This window comes from Meleagris gallopavo, chromosome 16, assembly GCF_905368555.1.
Source record: "Meleagris gallopavo chromosome 16, MGAL_WU_HG_1.1, whole genome shotgun sequence".
Classification (NCBI taxonomy): domain Eukaryota; kingdom Metazoa; phylum Chordata; class Aves; order Galliformes; family Phasianidae; genus Meleagris; species Meleagris gallopavo.
Genome location: NC_139419.1, coordinates 2,054,651 through 2,075,642, shown reverse-complemented (window position 1 = coordinate 2,075,642; position 20,992 = coordinate 2,054,651). Strand labels below are relative to the sequence as shown.

General features: G+C 40.9%; 1 protein-coding gene and 1 long non-coding RNA gene across 3 annotated transcripts in view; one reads left to right on the top strand and one right to left on the bottom strand.

The window, feature by feature from the left end:
• The window catches only part of PRKAR1B (protein kinase cAMP-dependent type I regulatory subunit beta), an 88,796-nt gene that overhangs the window by 10,139 nt on the left and 57,665 nt on the right, over window positions 1–20,992 (top strand). For both annotated transcript variants that reach the window (XM_085238042.1, XM_085238044.1), the window contains exon 4: window positions 1,644–1,735. In XM_085238042.1, the coding sequence (XP_085094168.1) occupies window positions 1,644–1,735 (92 nt within the window). The remainder of the gene's footprint in view (window positions 1–1,643; window positions 1,736–20,992) is intronic.
• LOC116217250 (uncharacterized) lies at window positions 142–10,252 on the bottom strand. Its single transcript, XR_004161525.2, has 3 exons — window positions 9,926–10,252; window positions 1,834–1,905; window positions 142–950 (listed from the first exon to the last, which is right to left on the bottom strand). It is a non-coding gene; the product is annotated as an uncharacterized LOC116217250 (long non-coding RNA).

Here is a 20,992-nt window from a genome sequence, read left to right as displayed (position 1 = left end):
GATGGTTTCCTGTCAGGCTATAGATACTGCAAGGAATGTAGGACTACCTGTGGGATGTTTTGTTTCTTGCTTTGTCTTCTGCCATAAGCAAATGATTCCCATGCTGAACCCTGAAGCTGTGTGTTTGAGAGGTTTCTGGAATACAGAAACAGAGGGAGATGCTGGAAGGATGAATTACGAAAGAAATGAAAAAGTGTAAAAAGCAAGGCAAGGGTTGTATTAAGCTATTGCAAAGAGAAGGATTTTTAGATAATAGCCAGGAAGAACCATTGGCTTGAATTCAGGCACTGGATAGAAACACATGTGGGTCATAAGCAGTTTGAAGGATCCGCTGAAGGGTGAGCTGTAGATGAGTAGTGCTAAAGGGAAAGTGGTGAGTTATGTCACTTGAGAGAAAATGAAAGGAGATTTAGCTCAGTGACTTGAACAAATGTCGGGGGTGGTTCCATTCAGAAGAGCCCAGAGATCACTACAGCTGCTGGTTTCATTGCTTTGTCCTGAAACCAGAGAAAGCAATGTTTGTCAGCACATCTGACATAGCCTGTAGTTAGTGACTAACAGAATAACTAACAGAATAGGAATTTTGTTGTAAAAGAGTTTATCTGCTTGAAGAGAACGCTTAATGATTACTAAGAAAAATGATACAAGGTGTGATCAAGTGATTCATTTAGACTTTTCATTTTGTTGATGTCTGGTTGCTGTGACACCTAAGGAAACTTTCCTGTGTTTTCTGTGTCCCTGTCCCATGAGACCCACCTAAATCTCTGCCCTGTAGCTTTCATTGCTTCAGATTGGGACTGAGAGAGGCTGGTCAGCAGTATTTTATCATCAGCGAGAGCTGAGTGTCAGTGATTTAGATTATCCCCTCTTGGCTCAGCAGCAGTAAGCTGAACAGCTAGGTTGTTTTCATAGAACAAAAGTGCAGAACTGCAGGTCAGTCCAGGTTTTCTCTGATAGGGGGAAAAATGAGAAAAAGTTACTAGCCAGATACCCATTTTGTTTAACTTAATAGAATTTAAACTTTCAGGATTATGACCAAATTCACATAGTAGGGAATGCGTGCCTTCTCTTCAATTAGCAAATAAAATACCTCTTTATTCTCCAGCATAAATCCTTCTCACTTGCCAAGAAGCAAAATGTGAGTTTTGGCCCAGGTGAGCCTTGCAGGAGCTCAGTTCCTTGTGCCACAAACAGTACTGAAAAACATTGTGTAATCAATTCATTTTTTTCCCTTTCCTTGGAAAAATTTTACTCATTTTTAAAAGTAGGTTGCTTCTGAAAGTCTTTGTGGAGAGAGAAGAATAAGAAATGTATTTTCCTCAGTCTAATAGACTTGATAGAATACTGCACAGCTGCCAGTACCTGCTAATTATGGTATTTTATGGCTATCTTTCTCCTTAGTCATTTCAGAGCTTGCATTTCTTTTCTGGTTGTCATGTTGAGAACATCAATTCTTATCCCCATGTTATCAAAACTGTAATTTATTACTTTCTTAGTGGCTTTATATTATAGCCTAAATCTGTCCCAGTGATTGAAATCAAATTGCATCTGTTATCTTGAATAATGGAATTTTCTACAGATTTCAAGAATTACGAGGAAATACAACCAGTCGTGTAATTACTCTTCCTTCTTTTCACCCATAGGTTATTCCAAAGGACTATAAAACTATGACTGCTCTGGCAAAGGCCATCTCCAAGAATGTGCTCTTTGCTCATCTGGATGACAATGAACGAAGGTATGAGGTGCTTTATGATTTAATGGATTCCATAACTCGACCTGAAGATTGTGTCAGGTTTTATCTTAGAATGGTCGTTGAAGATCAGAGCTACTCACCGTTGGTTTTAAGTTCTACTAGATGGCAGCCCTCCACACACGTGGTATTATGACAAAGGATAAAATGACACACTGAAAAAGAAACAGGAGATGAGAATTTATGTAAACATAGTTAAATTGCGAGGCAGCTGTACCTGGTGGGCTTCCTTCTAGGATCCTGGAAGGTTCTAGCTGAAGTGATCTCAGACCCATTCGCTGTAACTTCAGAGAGCTCAGGTGACTGAACAGTGGGACAGTAAAAATGTAATGTGTACTAAGAGCTAAAAGAGAATTACAGGTAAATTTATTTTGTTTTTTTGTTTGTTTGTTTGTTTTGAAAAGCTGTTACAAACAAATGATGTGTAACCATGTCAAAGAAATCAAGGAGATCAGTAGCAGCCAGAATGATTTTTAAAACCTTGAAAATGTACTTCTTTGTTTGTTGAACAAGTCTTGTAGCTAGGGAAGGCATTGCAGCTTGAGTTTTACTATGGCTTTAGTGTTCAATGTGTGTGACAGTTTCATAAACAATCTAGAGAAATATGGCTTCAATGAAGCCACCGTAGGGTCTGTGCAGATCTGGGTGGGTAGCTGTACCAAATTCCAGTTATCAGTGGTCCAGTGTTACAGTGGAGAGATGTCACAAAGCAGGGAGCCTTGTTGATCGTGATTTTCTTCGTTGTTCTCTTGAATTACCTTCATGGTGAACTAGTGTACCGGTGGTGAATTTTTAAATGATGTGGAGATGAGACAGACTGATAGAATTGAGAATTGTTTTTACTAGCAGAACATCAAGCAATGCAGTCCTTCAGTGGGACTGTGCTCATACGCTTTCAATCAAAGCATGTTCTCAAGTGTGCAAATCTCACTCCCTCTTGAAGCCATTTACATGGTTTAATTACTTTGCAATCCTAATCATTATGATACTGCATTAGCATGCAAGTTTCTGGTGTAATTAGAAGAGGAGTAACTGAACATTTCTTCTAGCTTTTTTACCCACAACAGAGAATTCTTGTACAGAAGTGCCAAAAATCCCAATTATACATCTGCATGCTGACATGACTGTACTGGTAGGGTACATTTTCTGGTCGGAAAAGGCACATTTTGGCAATATGTTACCTGAGTATGGATGAGAGGAAAAGAGGGAAGGAAAAGCAATTTTTCCTGCACTGCGCTAAGTGTGCATCGTGGTTATGGTCTCCTAAGCATTTATTTACTTGTCAGCCAGATTATCCCATTACAGGTAGGGGGGAAGAGGTGTGCACAGGGTGCCTCCGATGTGTGTGCTGCAGAAATGTCATAGGCTGTTCTGCATTTTTGCAGTCCTTGTACTGTGGCTTCACCAGGTGTGTATTGCCTCTGCTGTCAAAAACTTGGGAGCTTCTTGGTTTCTGGATTCTGCACTGGCGGTTATTAAGCTGTGTGTCATCTCCCTTGCTGAAGTGCCACGTTCAGCTATTGCTCATGTTGGAAGAAAAAGGAACTCAGGGAGGACACATGCATTCTGCTTTTGCAGATAGGATTGTAATGGATGAATAAATGGACCCTTCTTTGCATTTTGTTGAGCTCCCTCCTGACATTTGCCCTTGTGTTTTGGTTTGGTTTTTTTGTCAGGTGTGAAGTCATCAAGTTGGAGTGTACCATTGCTCTCACTTGCACTTTGCATCTGGTTGATGCAAACAGCTCGTTCAATAAAGTACATGGTGTATGACTTCATTTGGGATTCTGTCCTCTTGGAATGGTGGAAAACTAGAAAAGAGTATTTCATTTTCTGTGCTGAGGTGGTGATTGTGTTTATTTACTTCAGTGCTTCCTACACTGAAGATGGTGTTGTTTCATTAAGTGTTGTGGTTGGCCATTCTCTGAAGAAAGAAGGTCTTCAGGTGGGGTAGGATGAGCTAGCAGGGCCAAAGAAGTCTTTGTTTGCAGTGGTTAACTTGCACTTTTTCTTCCTTCTGAGAAGATTCATAAGTTAATCTTTCTGATGGCTGTCCGTGGGACTTGTGTTCCATCCACTTGCTGCTTGCAGCTGTGAAGATCCTTATGTCTGACATAAGCCCTTATTTATAAGCATAATTTATAGATAACGTTATTTATATCTGTGTCAAATATTCCATATGAATTGCATGAGAAGTCCTGCTGAAGTCAAGGTAAACAAGTACCTTTTTGCACTGGTATTCCAAATAGTTTTGTTCAAGTTGTCTTTGTTTGCATTCTGTTTGCATTCATGGTCTTATTTTAGGTGACATCTTTTTATATGCCACGGTGAAACAAGGTTTGCCATCTGTCTTGCAGTTGCACATACAACCACATGTACATGCACACAGCCTCCAGTGCAAAATTATACTGATAAGTTCAATAAATAAGGAACTATAAATGCATAGATGCCAAAAGTGACAGAGCTAGATTATCAGCAACTCTTGTCAAAATGTGCATTTCAAGAGTGGCTAATAGTGTAAGAACAGTGCAGCTCTGAAAAGCGATGTGGTTGTCAGCTGTTTAACTGTGGTGTGTTCTAACTCTCCTCTCTCCTCCTTTCTTCTTTTCAACTGCTTAAAAATTCTTGAGAGTTTTAGTAGCAAACAATGAAGCACGTTCGTTAAGCTGAGGTGTAAGGGCAGCAAGATTTTTTTGTAAAAGTAGTTTGTAGTATTGTGCAAACATCATGGAGAAGCTGTGGAGATGGTCACCAAGAGGACAGTTTGTTTTCCAAGGTAGAAAGCACTCTAAAACCTTGCTAAGTATGATCACTGCCAGATCAGCAGCTCTGTGTTTGTCTGGTCCTGAGCTGTTGCTCACCGAAGCCTCACGTATGTATGCACAGTCCTTCACAACAGATTCTTGTGTCGTGGCTCTGGAGGGAGCTCTTTGCAGCATAGAACAACTTCTGATACGGAAGGCAGCGCTCTGCAGGCTGTGTGCCCAGAAGAACCAGGAATTGCCCTCCAGCCTGTTCACATGTGAGCAGCCTTGAGAGCTTTGAGATGGAACATCAGCGGATTTGGACCTATAGCCAGGTAAGATGCATTCACCCTCTTTTCATTTTACTAGGGAAAAGTGCTGCGCTAACACTAACTGTAAGGTATTTTTGGGAAATGTACTTTTTGGAACTGGTCTTCTTTGCCACAGTTTGTCTTTAACTTCTGTTGATGGCAGAAGCCATCTTGTTTGTCTATTTTCTGTTGTGCCTCTGTTGCATCCTTGAGGCAGTACCAGTAAAAATTACTAAACAAAACACCAGTCCTTGATTATGACATTTGTACTTAATAAAAGAACTTTAAAAAGATTGAATTGCAGATTTAGATGTACTTTCTGAAAGACATATCTGCTGTCTTTCTAATTTCCCTCCAGCATGCTGATGAGAAGTTAAGACGATATGTGCCAGGGTTGTCTTAAGTGGCCTGCAATATTGATTCTAGTGGCTGAATAAGTTGAAAAATTTCCTTGCTGATATTACTCCTCCTAGTTTGAACATGATCTCATGCTTCAGGTCCAGCTATGCTCCTATAACAGGCCTAATTCTGAAGGCTGTTAGAGTTTGCATAAACTTTTCCTTTTCTTTTAGTATGTGACACTTGAGAATTTTGCATATGGGACAAATCAGCAAGGCAGGGTGTATTGTATTGATGCCCTCTTGGCTTATTTGGTTTTGTTCAGTCAGCAAGCAATGAGTGATTTGTATCTGTACAAAGATAGAATTACACCCATAACTTGGCAACGTTTTATTTCCTTTCCCACTCTTGGATTTCCAGTAGATTAACATCCTCTAAGGTTTCCTCGTTGTGAAATGGTGTATAAAGTCAAAACTAGTGACAAGGGGCTAGTTTGGTTGTCCTAATCTCCTCTAACCTAGCAGTGTAGCTAGCAAGAATTTTTATTAGTTCAGCATGTAATGTTGGAGTAGAAGTACACACCCTTGGCTTTGCCATGATGTTGGATAGCCAAGGGGAGAAAGAAGGAAGAAAGTTCATTTTCCCTCTGAGGATAAAAATAAAAGATTTCATCTCATCATTTAATTGACAGGATGTTCAGTCTCTACTGGACAGGGACAGCCACTGAGAACTCTGACCCGAAGAGGAACAGTGAGAAGGTTTGGAGGTGACCTGCAGTGGGATCAGAAGTTTCTGTTCCTGGAAACAGAAGTTTCTACACCTGACAATAGTCAAGGAGGAGAAGGAGAAGGAACTGCAGCATAAATAGTTTGAGATCAGCAGCCATGTCAGTCTTGGTTCCAGGATGTCACCTGTGCCTGCCTGCTCTGCTGTGAATCATGAGCTGTCTTTCTGTCCCTGCTCAGAAGCTTGATGGATGCCTCACCACATTCAGAAGTGGACTGGGAAAATGTTCAGCTGTATCTTTATGTGAATTGTATGTAAAATTTATATGTAAAATCTTTGTAAAACTTGCTCATCAGGGAGTAGAGAGAATAAGTAGCTGTTTTACATGCATTTTCAGACCAATAGAGTCATTTTCCCAAATGTTTTATTCTTCTTTGCTGCTCTACAAACAGCTGTGATGCCTGTGACAGCTTTCAGAATATTTTTGTGTGTTTTATTACTTGGATTAATAATAAATTGGCTTTTTTGAACCGTAAACTGGTGTGAAAATGCTTTGGAAACAAAAGTTAGACCATTTAATGATTTTGCTAAAATATTGAGCTTTTATGGAAGTGCAAAAAACCAACAATGAGTGGTAGGAAAAACTGCCGTGTTTACTGCAAGAGCACGTAGCTTTACATTACTCTTGTGTGTTGCCTGAATGGCAAAGATGTCAGAGTAAAGGGCATTTTTTATTTTCTATGCTTGTTAGAGCTAATGCATAAAAACGAAACTTGGCACTTGTGCTGGGCATGCAAGCCAACCAAGAGTTTTCTCCAAGTAAGAATTCTAACTCTTTTCCCAGCATCCTCACAAACACACTGCGGTGATTCTGCAGGTAGAACTGCACACAAGTGTTGCAGGTACCATCATCTTGCTGTTAAGGTTTCAGGAAGATGTTCCACTGCCTTCTTACAGATGTTTTACGTGATCCACGCTCTGTGATGCGGTCTGCAATTGAGGCTGTTTAGTAAGCCATGATTGGTGCCAAAGTGGGCTCCTTTAGGGACACGCTGGGCTCAAATATAGCTATTTGAAAGACATTAGGGTCCAAATTAAGATTTCCTCAGCACTGAGACACAATAACATTCTTAAAATGTATTAAGGGCTGCCACAAAGGGGAAATGAGTAATCATATGTCTCTGTACCCCGAAGACAAAACATCAGAATTAGGCTTAAATTGTACAAGATGGAAGTAAACTAGACATGTGGTAATAATTTCTTGTGGTGAACTTACTTAAATAGATTGGAGAGTCTATGATTGCTGAGACAGGTTAGGCAATCTCTTCGAACAAAGTCTGTTTTGTCCTCTCTGTGGACGGGAGGAATCCCAGTCGTGTTTTTGTCACTCCTGGATTCTCAGTAGTGTAAGACAGTAATGTGTGCTTCCTGTTTATGTCTTCTTTTTTTTTTTTCTTCCTGTTTTTTATGTATTTGAAGGGTTGTTGTTTCTTCTCACATTTTCTGTTTTCTCAGATTGAATCCGTTTCTGCCCTTCTTCCTTTGTAGACCAGGTTACTCAGACCACTGACCATTTTTGTTGTTCTCCTCAACTATATTCTGTTAATCCACATCTTTCTTGTTTCTTTATATTTTTCACAGCAACAGCATATTGTTGACTTCTGCTTAGCATGTGATCACCAGAATCACTGGACCTTCTTCTGCCTTGGCAGTGAACATGCATCACGTGTTTGTGCTGTTGATTATTTTAACCCCAAAATAATACTCAGCAGTTGTATCTTTATTGCAAGTGACCGTACTTTCACAGTCCGTGTCTTCAGTTTGAAATGATTTTACATCCTTATCTTGTTTTCTGAAGCTAGTTATGGTTTTCAGATTCAGAAAACATCCTGTATGCTGTCACCCAGGCCATTAGTGATGTGGGTATGTTTTTCAGTATAGGCACAATCTAAACGTGTGAAAAGTGGTTTTCCATATCTAACAGATGAATTTTACTTGTTGTCATGTTGATCTCATATTAAAATATTTTTAAAACTTGTTGTGATTAGTGAATTTCAAGGACATTATGATTACTATAAGCTTTATTCACTTCTGCATAATACCATGTTTTATTAAAGCACTGGCTGCAGGCCAGCTGGAAAGCCTCATATATGTGGAAGAAACCTAAGACGGCACCATTCAGGAGCAAGATATTTCAGAAACAGGATGCCACAGCTATGACATATTCATTACACATCCTGTATTTTCCTTGCATTTGTAACTTAACGCTTTTGTTAAAAAACAAACACGGTCTAGCTTCTGCCTGTGCTTCATATATGGCTGCAGTCTGCACGGCAGTGCAAGAAACTTCTGATCAGGCTGCATTATTATTTTTGTAGCTGCAGGGGACCACGCTGTGCTGAAACCAGGTGGATGTTTAGGTAGAATATTTACTCTGCCTGTTGTTGGCATCTAGGTTGGCTGCTGCTCAAATACACCTAAACCAGGAACCTCAGGGTATGGTTTCACAATTAATTCAACCCAAACTAACTCTGAGCTGCTACCAAAGTAAGCAGTGCAGTCAGTGCCAGAGCTTGGCTGTGCGCTGCTATTGCTGCTCTCGTGCACTTGTGCAGCTCAGCTAGCCAGATCAGTGCTCTGGAGAGTGATCTCTTCATCCTCCACTTGTTGGGACAATTTTCAGGTCAGATCAGTTCCCACCACCTGGTCGCAGAAATGCTTCTGCTTGCCTAAGGGAGGCAGTGGAAAGACACAGCTGAGCACAAGGCACAGCATCATCTCAGTCTGCTCTGCATGGTACACAGGAGGGTGGGCTGCACCCTGTGTGCGTTTGTAGAGGTGTGAATGTCCATCTGTATGGAGCTCCTAGGGTTGGTTAGCTGGCCCTAGTAATCTAGGGACAGAGGCCATGTGTATATACAAATTACATGTGCATGGAACAGATATTGTAAAGAAAAAACTGGTGCATAACCTCTCTGTGAGATGTTTTTCTTGATGGTCGATCATATTAGAAGATTAGCCTGTCTTTTGTAAGCAATCAGTAAGAGGGAGCTCATCTCTCACATGAACCCAAGCGTACTAAACGAAAGCTTTCCTTCTCTGGGTAACACTGCAGTATTTTGCAGGTAAACAGTCTGGCAGCCCAGCTTTTCACTGTGCCTTTCATGCCCTGTTTATAGCTTTGATTGAGCGTGGTTTCTAAAAGAGCGTGTTTAACTCTGTGAGTTGTTCCATTGACTTGCTGTGGATGTCAAAGGAATTACTCATGTGTATAAATTGAAGCACATTCTGTCTTGCTGAATTGGAGCTTGCCAATGAGGAATACTACTTAAACTGGGAGAAGTTATGGATTTTGGAGACAACAGTCGTCTGGCAGTAGTGATGGAAATGAAACCAGGTAGAATTGCCCAGCCGCTTGGAAAAGAAATGATCCAATTCTCCATTCAAGGATTAGCTGTGAATTTAACACTGACTCTATTTTCCAGAGCATCCATCTCATTTACCCAAGAATTATTGTCTTTTAATTACCATTGTAGTGCCTGCAGGCAGCAGTCCTTAAATTAGTTATGCAAAGTTCTGCTCTCAGCAGTCATCAGGAGATTGCATCTGCTTTACTATCAATCCCTTCCCGGCATCCTGACAGCGTGCAGATTTTGTACTAGAGAATCCTTTTCTTGATGTCACTTTTTGGCCTGGTAGGTAGGTTATTCTCTTAAACATAACTAAAAGCACACACATTTGGTATTTCTGGATGTTTTTATCTTTAGAAACAAATACTGTCAGTTCGTAGCTTTTTAGGGGTTGTGATTCACCCCCAGTGTTTTGTTACACAGTTTATATTCTTCATCACAAATACTGCTGGCGCCATTCCTAATGACAGTTATTTTTAATTCTGCATAAAAGTGGTTTACATATGGGCAATATGTCACCAATTCTGAAAAACAAATTAAAAGCAGAGAAGTGATTTACCTACATCCTTTTTAGACCTAGGAAAAATTACCTGTGACAAACTGTGTTCATGCATGCTTACAAAAAACTACTGAGTCTTAACTTACCTCTGTATATGTGAAGTAGAAGAATTGAGGCTGCTGAATTTAACAGGCCTTCTGAAATCTGCCGCTGCAGTGTGTGTGAGCGTGCCTTGTGGGTTTCTTCACACAACAATTATCTGGCAGTGGCTCTGAATTTGTATTACTCAATGCTAAGGCTTTCCAGAATTAAACACAAAGGTTGAATAAAAGAACATCCACTCTTCTCAGCAAGGCTTTGTCCTTCACATCGGAGCAGCTGGAAGCTGGTTGGGAGCAGCAATTTGTCTTTGCACATGCAAGAACAATGGTTTATTTCAGCTCAAGCTCTCTAAAGAAATAATTCCTTTTTTTTTTTTTTTTTTGTTTCGGAGAGGTTGTAGGTAACCTGTCAACAGCTACTCTTACTCTAATAAGTCTTCATTAGGTGACTGATTTTGCAACCTTCCACAGCTTTGAAAGCCTACGTGTCTCTAAGTGGGAGTATTACCGGTACCGGTACTGGAGGATCAACTGTGTGATTAAGTTGCTTAGTTATGCATTTAGAAGAGGATGTTCAAAGAGCTTAAAGGAACTAGATATTTGCATTGATTGATATATAGTGGGAAGTGAACATTTCACTCCACTAAAGCACTCCTGAAAATCCCCGTCTTATATTGCAAATGTTTCGATCTGTGCCTTTCCATTACACGATGACATCTGCTCAGCAGCACAGCGTTTGGAAAGAGAAAGGAACTGACCTTAGAACAGAAAGCAATCCATTATACTAAGGGATTTTGTACTCGGGGTTTGGGTTTTTTTTTTTTTTTTTTTTTTTTTTTTTTTCTTTCTTATAGAAATGGAAGATTCAGCTTAGCAACCAGATGAAATTTCTCTGTCATTCCAGTGCACTTAATGGAAGTACCAAGTGTGAGTTATTTGACTGGTAGGCTCCTAACTCCGTTTTAATGAAAAAAAATCTGACAAACCCAAACAATGATTTAGTTCTTGTTTTACAAGTTCCTTGCTAAAGATTTTGACCTGAAGTACATTGCATCTTGTGAGGTAACAGCTGGTCTGTCTTGTCCTTGGAAAAAAGTAACAGTTGCTAAGATTTCAAGAAACAAAGACTGTCTTTGAATCCTCTGGAACAGCTGTAAGAGACTGACACACCATGCACTGTCAGCTGCTAAATTCAGATATTCAGACTGACCGACACAGAACGCTTTAACCCTTTGGCACCATCGTAGTCCTTTTCTCTCTGTTTTTCTTCTAAAAGAATGCCATAAAATAAATTCAGTTGTCAAATGCGTTTTGCTTTCAGAAATTAAAGAAAGAAAGTGCAAAACTAGCACTTTCTTTGTAAGGGTTTCATTTTTTATGTTCATTTTTATGTTATACAAATGGTATGAAGACCAGCTTGTTGACGGATGAAATTTGCATTAAAAGTGTATAGCACAGTCCTTTGTGTAGTATCTGCATATCCAGAAAACAGCATCAGATGCCATTTTAAGGCACTCAGCATCTTAGCAGATCTGTAAATGCAGAGTGTGTTGAGTCTGGCCAAGCAGAATGGAAGGCGACTCGATCGTGGTCTGGAAGGGGAAGGTGGGTGATAGCAAAGGTGTCTTCAATAGACTGAGGTAAACGACGTCCAAAAGCTGGTGGGTGAAGCTGGGCACGTTCAGACTGGAAAAGTTTAGTTTTTGCTTTTGTAAGTAACCAGGGAACTGATCCATAATTTAAACTAGCTTGGCATGTGGCAGATTTTCCATTGTATGAAGTCTTCAGATCAAGCTTGGCTCTCCACTGCTGCTAGTTCTTAAAGAACATTCTGAAGTGCTCCATTATATTGGTTTTTTTTTGTCAAAGATGGCAAAACGTGATGACATGAAAATTTATTTCACTTAATAAAGAATCAGCACTCATCTCTTGCAAACAAAACATTGAAAATACAACGTTGGTATGCCTGAAAGCCAAGCTGCTGTAACTTGGGGCCTGACTGATTTTTGGATGCCTGAAATAGGCATATGTTGGGTGTCTTTCTGAACTATTGTTTTAGTGCAGTTACAAATGATTGGATATTATTCAAGAGCCTCTGTAGTCTGTGTTAGATAGCATCAGGAAGGCTGAGGCTGCCTTAGCATGGATTAGTTGGTCGATTCTTGGTGCTGCACAACATGGCTGATGGCACTGCTCATGGGGAAGGTGAAGCAGCCAGCAGTGGGGCTGAATGTTGTTTTCTTGCCCAAGGAGCCATACCCACTCAAGCTTACTCTTAGGTGATTTGCTACTAAGCAAGTACGTAGTAATGGGGTTGCACAAAAATTATTCCTCTGATGATTTATAGCCCACTTTGTTGGGCTGTGTACTTCTATGTCCTGGTTCTACTCCATCTAAACAGCGAGAGGATTGGCAGTTAACTAAAATATTGGCAATTATCACCACTGTTTGCATAATCAAGATTAGTTCACTTTTCTTTTTGTGGATAAAACAGCCTGAAAAAATAAAGCAGAGTGGTGTCACGATCCCATAGAATTTGAAAATGTGAATGAATATCCTAGAAAAAGGCTGGCATACAGAGAACGACTTTCCAGATAGGACAACTGAGGTAAGAAGAGTACACTGCACACTCATGAGCTTTAATTCACATTAATGGGAAAACACCACTGTTCACATAACAGTGTATTTCGTATTTGCAGTTACCACAAGGCTCACATAAGGGCTGGAGCTCCTGACGTCTCTCTTTGCACTTTCAAGGAAAGACAAATTTTGCCGTCATTAAGCCAAATCCCAGTGCAGGTTTCCACATATTTTTTTTTTCATATTTCTGATATTCTGTGAGATCTGTTTGTCATGAAAAGTCAGCTGTGTAAAGATAAAAAAACAGGGAGAAACAGTAGAGTCAAAGCTACACATTTATACATTCTCTGAGTTTAATTTTGTTTAAGAGATTTGCAGAACTTTGCTGCTGCGTTTGAAGTGCTCGCTCACTTCTCCCCTTTCCACGTGTGGCAGATAAACTTTGGTCCAAGTCTTTTCCTGACAGAGGCACATCAAGATCTCTTGAGCTGAATAGCAATTATTTTTTAATATCCAGAAACAGACCGTGGACTTTTGACGTCCTCATAACTCCCAGAACAGCCAACTGAACCTTCACCATGATGGACTGCATTTGCTGTATTAAAATACCATAGCAGTGCCATGGTTCCAAGTCCTGACAGTTTCATCACCGCAGCTGACCTGTGTTCCTTTTGCAGCTGCTTTCATCAGTACTGTTGCAACATCAGTGCAGACTTTTCTTTGCTTTTAGTAACGTGGTTTAAAATAGTGATTTGGCATAAATTGTAGTTCATCCGAGTTTACTTGCAGTTCCTTAATGGTATGTCATGTGTCATGTTTTCTCTCTTATTTATTAAATCCCGTGCTTTGAGTAGAACTTATTTCCAAGAACATGAAATTATTGTTCTATTATGAGAATATGCAGTTTGATTCCATGACAGGTTAACAAGAGCTTTGCAACGTTATCAAAACTGTCCTCTAATATGAAAATATAACCAAAGTAATGCTGCCCATTTTTAATTGCCAACTGAGACAGTTTGTTGTGACATCTGGGGCTTAGAGTTCTCCTTCTCAAGCTCAGCCCACCCTGTGATAGCAGACTGCCTCCAAGGCGTGCCTGGTTAGTGTTTGATCCCTTCCATGCACATCCTAATGGAGCACTTCATAGATTTTGACATCTGTAAAGTCTTCGTGGCCATCCTACACACTGTATTAATATGGACTTGTGGTCAATCACGTGACTCCCAGCATTTTTGGCAATAAGGGAATTAGACTAGCAAGGCAATAAGCATACTGATTCAGTACACCTTAGCATCTGCTGTGTTGCACCTTTTTTTCATTGGCTTCTGAGTGTTCTCATTTACTGTGTTCTTTGTGTTTGGAACTTCCTCCGTCTTACGGCTCAGGATTTTAGCCAAATTCAGCACTTGAAATCTGATCTTCACTTCATTGTAGATTGTTTTTAATTACCTGGACTGTACGTCATTATGCCAGAAAATTTAGATTTCTTTTGCAGTTACTTCCTATTAAAACAATTGCCTGACGAATACATTTACTGTGAGCGTGAGCAATCTGCATTTAGAATAGTTTCATTTTCAAAGGATGCTATCATGGAAAACAAGGTTAAATTGTGTGGAAACAATGGAGATTCTGCAAATAGCTCTAATAGGTACTTTCTTTCTTCCTTCCTTCCAATACTTAGTATTATAAATCAGATTAGAGCAAAGAGATACAGTGAGAAAAGGAACACACTGCGTTTGATTGTTTTTAGACTCCAGAACCATGTTCTTAATGCCCATGGGTGACATGAAGCACTGTTCATGCAGAGTTTACATAGATCTTATTTCTGGTAAACTTCACGTCTATTTATCAGTTTTGTTTGGTTGCTTGCTTTGTTCCAGTGCCGTAGTGACACCCTCTGGCAATGGCAGGATAGTTCCATCTCCGTGAGGGGACTCCAGCAAATGGGGAGCAGTCCGGCTGGGAAGGCACTGATGTATCCTGTGCTTCCTTCTCTCCCTGAGGTCTTTTGGCTCAAGACTGAAAATCACACATGTGAAGTTAATTAACGTCCGTGAATTTGATGGCTAATTGATACAAATTAAATTACCGTATAATAAATATTGTTGGGCAGCTCTGTTTGATGAGCAGCTTGAAAGTCTCCCATTGCACTTAAGTTAATTTGTTTACATGAACTCACCAGCACGCTTTTCTCTCCTGGAGCAGAGCCTCTGAGCAAAGCCCTACAGATACACTGGCTGCTGTTCCAACCTGAGCCTTGCCCCAGAGCAGAGGAGATGGCTCACTCGCCCATTCTACCTGTGAAATAAAGCAGGGCTGTAAAGATGGAAGAGCTACTGTAAGTTGCCTATCTACTGTTAATTTTCTAGTTAGCCTCAGTAATGCTTTCATTTGTGCTGTTTTACGTTGCGTTGTTGCAAGTCACAGAATACAGGCTTTATGCAGCTGAACTTTTGTCCAGGCAGTATAATGAGAAGAACCAGTGAGCTTTGAGGCAGTTGGAACAGTGAGGTGGGATGACTGGGGCTTGCATAAAGGCACTAAGAAGCCGAAGTCCTATTAAAATAAAAATAAAAAGGAGTTGGAGACTACTGAGTGTTTTTTGTTGGCTCTAGATCTGTATCTCACTTTTATAGTCAACTTCATACATGCCTATGGGGCAAGTCAGTAGTTTGGAGCTACCAAAATGATCAAGCTTGGGCAGAGCAACCTGCCTGGCTGTGGCAGCGTGCGGATTTGCGCAGGGTAATTTACCTGGCTTCTCTGCAGTGTGAATTAGCCCACGTGGAGGTTGGTGCTGCTGGACTCCTGCCAGCGCTCTAACAAAGCTCGGGGCCACACTGTTAGAGAAACCTCCCTGCACGGATGGGGAACGGCGGTTGTGAAACCAAAACCATAGCAGGACCTGTTGCTCTTTCCCGTAAGGACTTTTATTGATCTGCTTGGAATGAAGCCTCCCCAGTCCCGTAGGGAGCACCCACTCCTGGCTTGGGGCGCAGGAGCTCCTCAGCCTCCTGGGATGTGAAGGTTTGGCTCGGTCTGACAGCACAGCAGCTGTCCTATCTGCCACCTGGGGTCACTGTGTTCAAGGTTATCAGAACGGAGAGGTATTAAGTAACAAAGAAAATATCAGTGGTAAAAACACGCTTCCAAACCCCAACCCTTGAGGCTAAAATGCAGATTGCCGTAAGTATACAAATTGCTTGAAAATTTTATTGTGTGTGAAAAAAAGGAAGTGCTGGATTTCAGTGTGTAAACAGAAATCTGCTTGAACAGGCTGGTTTTTTTTGTGAAGAGAGAAACTGACCCAAGAAAGGCATTATCTCTCATGGACGTTTCCTTGTTGCTGTTTGTCTGAGCTCTCCTACCTGTTGGTCAGCACTGTGCACTGCCATTGGCTTTAAAGATCTTTGTAGCAGTGCATTTTGTGACCAAAAAATGCTCAGTGGCCTCGAGGCTGACCTCAGCCTGGTTTTATGGTGGAATTACTGCATGTTGCTCAGCGACTTTATATTATTTACACACATGGAAGTGAGATTATAGGTGAGTAATATATATTTTATATCTGCACCCATCTTATGGTATTTTTAAGTGTGCTATTATTTAAACCTTTATCTCAGCTAACCCCACATGATATATTACATACCTGCAGTACATCTTACAAGCACTTTAGCTGTATTTTCAGGCTGCCTAGGCTTAAGGTTGTCAAAATATGTATTTATTTTAAAACTTTATAGAATGCTCTATGGATGTAAATCTTGCCATGGAGGTGCTCGTTGTGAGAGAGAAAGGACTGGGAAAAGAGCAGCTCCACACATTGCAAGTGCTGCTTCAAATCTCATTTTCACAGCATTGTCAGTGTGTGTGCTGCTGTGAAGCAGAGCAGGTCTCTGACAGCAGCTGCACCACTGCTGCCTCTCAGCAGGGAAGACACAGCTAAAGCAGTAAGGCACAGCGACTCTTTTCCAGTCTTCTGTTCACAGATGATATGCAGACCTGCAGGTACCCAGAAGTGAGTTTCTCCTGCTGTACCTGACCACTGGGTGGCCTCTGCTAGAGCTGAAGAACACACGCACATGCAGGCAGTGCATCTTTTATTTCTTAGCAAAATACTGCTGAAACTTCTAGATAATGGGACTAGAGAAGATAGTTCATGAAATTCAGGCTGTATTTAGAATGGAAAATTGGTAAATGGATCTCGTGACCCTTTCTTGTCATTGCTAATTGGAAATGATGTGTGCAATTTACTTAATGTTTTTGTTGACGTATCTGTGCTTTCAATTAGATGAGAAATACCTCAGTTTCAGATAGAGCTGAAGGAGCATGCTTTTGTGAAAACAGCATTGCACATGGTGCTGCTTCTTCTACCACTTTGCAAATGGAAACCATACACACTTTGCAATACAGGAGGCTCATTTAGGCAGCGGTGTACTGCGGAATCGCCCGCCTGAAGCCTATTTCATTCTGAAGTGAACTTGGCATCACTGGCACCATCTCTAAATAAAATTCCTTAGCATCCTTTTTAGTTACGTCGTTTTTAAAGCACGTGAAAAGACAACATCTTCGTCTTCCTATAATCTGTATTCTTTGGAGTCGTTCGTTATTTATGTCATCATGAGGTCAGAATCAGAACATGATGGTTTTGTCTCTTGTAATGAGGCAGCTCTTCACACAGGGTGCCGTGCCGCCGTGCACATGTTGGCACTGTATGGAGAATGTAAATGAACGTGTTAGTTTTGATGGGAATGGTGATGAGGTTGGAAAGGCGTCATTAGTATGCTCAATAGTGCAAGATAATGCTTTGCTTTTCCTTCCTAATTTGACCGGTTAAGCTAAAAATACGGCACAGCTGCCTTCTCTTTACACGTGTGAAAATGTGCGGAATGTGAAGTAAGAGAAAGAATTGCAGCCCTTTGGGCAAGAAAGCACAGAGTTCAGTGCTGAGGCACAGGGTTCACCATCTCAGTGTGTGGTGCTGGCAGCGGGCAGGGCAGGAGCCGGCAGAGCTGTGGGATGGAGCTGTGGGTAGGCATCAGTGTGGATTTTGTCACTGCTTTATTCGATCCCAGCTTTCTTGCCCGCTCCACTTGGAGCTTGCTGCACTTTTCTTTGCTGTGGCTGAGGTTCTTTACAGCACTGTTGTAACAGTCCCTCGTATGAAAACATCTCATCTCGTCCTCACTTAACTGCTGCTAATGGATCGGCTGGAAGATGAAGGCACAAGTGGAAGATCCTCGTAGATATAAATCTATGCTTATAATGATATATAGCTGCAGTAAGTCTCAGGAGGAAGGAGAATCTTGGCTGTGGGATCTGATGTATAGCTTGATAGAAAGCTGTGCGAGAGAGCAGCAGAAATGGATGGCAGTGAGCTGATAGCTGGAAAGCAACTGCTGGAAAAAGCTGTGTGAAGTATATTCGTATCAACAATAGCTGACTCCTAAAGGATTCCCTTTGCCTGTTGTGATTTGGGCTTTCTGTTGAGGAGGATGAGGAACCGCTGGCTATGTTTAAGTTTTTTGGGTAGCCCTTGTTACTGTGATTGAGTAATAAAATTACAACGTATCTGGTCCCGAAAGCGGCTCTGTGCAGACCAGCTCCTGTGGTCCTGCAGAGCTCACTGGATGTCTGTGGGAGCTGCTACAAGCAGGAGGATTAATCAATATCAAATTGACTGCAGAGGGGCACGAGATAAAGAAGCTCTGCACTGTAAGCAAAACAGCAGAAAATACTGGGAGAAGAGAATTAAACTGTGCTCTCAGATAGCTCTTCTGTAAAGCTAACTCAATCAGAAAGTCAATTAGTTTTTATAGATTCTGGGAGCGGTTTAAATTTGGCTGCCTTTCATAGTTACTGGAAGTCTCACATGAAATGGATGTGATTGACTTAATTGAATCAATGCCTTATTACTGTAGTCTAGTTTTTCTTTTCATTATTTTTGTTGATGTGATATGGAGGAGTATGAAACTAAAACAGCGCACTGCACAGATTTCCAAGTGTAGGGCTTTAAAAACAATGCATTTTCCTAAATACTTTTTTTTTTTTTTTTAGTTCTTTCTTTTTTGCTTGTGTCTTCCAGTTTTTTTGTTCCGTGAGTTGGCCTCTTGGTCGTAGGGCCACCCAGCTTTGCAGCCACAGAAACATGAAAAATCGGAGCATAGTTCTAAGCAGTACTTTAAAGCAAATTAATTACTATTTGTTCTTCTAAAATCCAAACGAGTTTTGAGAGAAGACTCACCCAGGTTTACTATGTATGTTGACTGCAAAATTAATCTATAGCACTTGGAGATTTGGTGATTGGTAGAATATTGCCGTTCTGAGCCATTCTGGTGAATGAAAATTCAGAGTTTAACTCAAAAGGTACCTTTAGTTTCTGATTTCAATTATTGACTGTAATTTCTGGTCAGTTTGGAGTCTCTGTCTCCATTCCCATCATATTTACAGTAGTGCTGCTCTGCCTTTCTCCATTAAATCCGCCTGGATTTCATTCTGGTCATTTTCTACTTTGCTTCTCCTTCCAGCCCTTGACACACTGCCTTACATCTCTCTTCCACTTTGTAATTTCTGATTTATTTCTGGCAGCTGTTCAATTTCAGAAAAAAGAATTCTAGCCCAGGAGGGCAATATAAATTCCATTTTTATCAACATTTGTCAATTAAAATCTGATATTACCAAGGTTGTTTATAAATACCTTGACTATTCCAAATGTATGTGGATAATGCCTTGTACCATTCATTGCACATATATAACACTTTCAAATGGCAGATGAGAAGTATTTCTGTGAGGCTTTGTACAGGTACAAGTAGAGAAATAAAGCCCACTGACTGTAGCCCAGCATCATGCTCGGTGTGTGTATGCTCACACTTTTACACATGTGCATAGATGTAGATTTAAAGATGAGCTTGCGTAGGAATATCCGATAAGACAGAAAACTGAAGCATGAAATTTGGGCTGATCTCTTGAGTTTTGGTTCAGGGCCAGATTCTGGAATATGATTTGAGTTTCGATTCAGCCAAAATCCTTTGAATGTGTTTTTCTGGCAATATGTTTGAGAACAGCTGATCTTTCCACATTTTTTCCACTTGGGTTGGAAACCTGAAGAAAGTAACCAAGATGCCATTGCAATCCTGCTGTTTGCTTTCATTGAAAAAAATGCAGCCTCTATCTGTGGTGCCAAACTTCGGCACTTTCCTCTGGTGTATCTCAAAGCTCTAGATGAGAGATTGATAGATAATGGTATTAAGGGAAGCAAGCTGAAGTTAATTGCAAAGTGTTGCTTATTAGCTTTGAAAGAGATATAATCACAGGGCATTCTAATTTTTGAAGACTGATTAATATAACAGCTACAGAGAAAACTGGCAGTGAGTGTGTTTCTAGGGAGTTTGCAGGATTGCTGGTTTATGCATTTTCTTTTACAGCCTACACAGTTGGAGATAATTCAGAATCTTACTGTTTAAGACTAAGCCAAGTATCTAAAATCTTGTGACCATATTTAGGGATGGATGAAATGTTTTGGTTAAAATAGCTCACACTCCCCTATACATGCCCATATTTCTGTCCTGTCTTCAGGCCGGTGAAAAGACGGAGAGAGCTCAGAGATTTCCTTTGCCTATCTTCTAATCCCTCAGCTGGGTGTTAACAATCTCACTCTGCTCATTCCAGTACCCAAGTTCTGCCTTCCCTCCTGACCTGGCTGAATCCCCCGCTGCCCTCACAAGTCCCTCTTTTAACTCACAAGCATATTTTTGGTTCAGTCATCCCATGAGCTGAAGCTGGAGGAACGCTTGGTGGTGTGAGGTGTGGTGCATTCTGCATGATGGTGGGCTGTGCCAGGTACTGTCTGCTGGCAAGGTGGAGGAATTGGAGGAAAATTCAGAAGGTACAGGAATGATAGCGATGCTTGAGGCTTGCACCTTTCTTCTTGCTGTCCCACCAGTACTGACTTACTCAGTTACTGTCATTCCTCACCCATACATAATGTCTGTCTGGGCAAACGCTGTCTGGATCTCTACTGAGAATGTGCAAAATATGGAGAAGGGTAGTGCAGTTTAAAAATAACATTTATTAGCAGATAGACTATAGGCTGAAGAAGAGTTTTTGGTGGAACAGTGAGGAAGCAGTCCTGAGCTACCTCTATAATAAAGAAATTTGTACAGTTGTCCTAGACAGTCTGTTCCCAGTCTGTCCCAGGACATACAGTATTACCCATGGCCAACAGGCCCAAGTTCACCCGTGTCTGATGCTCAGTAATTGCACACAATGCACACAGCCAGACGGATTTGCAGACTTTCATTTGCAGATGCTAGAGGATGCTAGGGAAATTTTTAAAGCAGGCAAAATGAAACAGGCATCAGACGTATAGGAGGTGGATTCTGAAAGCTACCAGTGGCAAAATGGAAGATTGTTTTTGAAGAACAACACGTCTCATTCCTGACCCTGTAACCTTCCGTGCGAGCCAGGGGAGAGCACTGATGCCAATCCAATAGGCATGCTCAGCAGATGTCCAAGTCTCTGTTTTATATCCAGTGATAC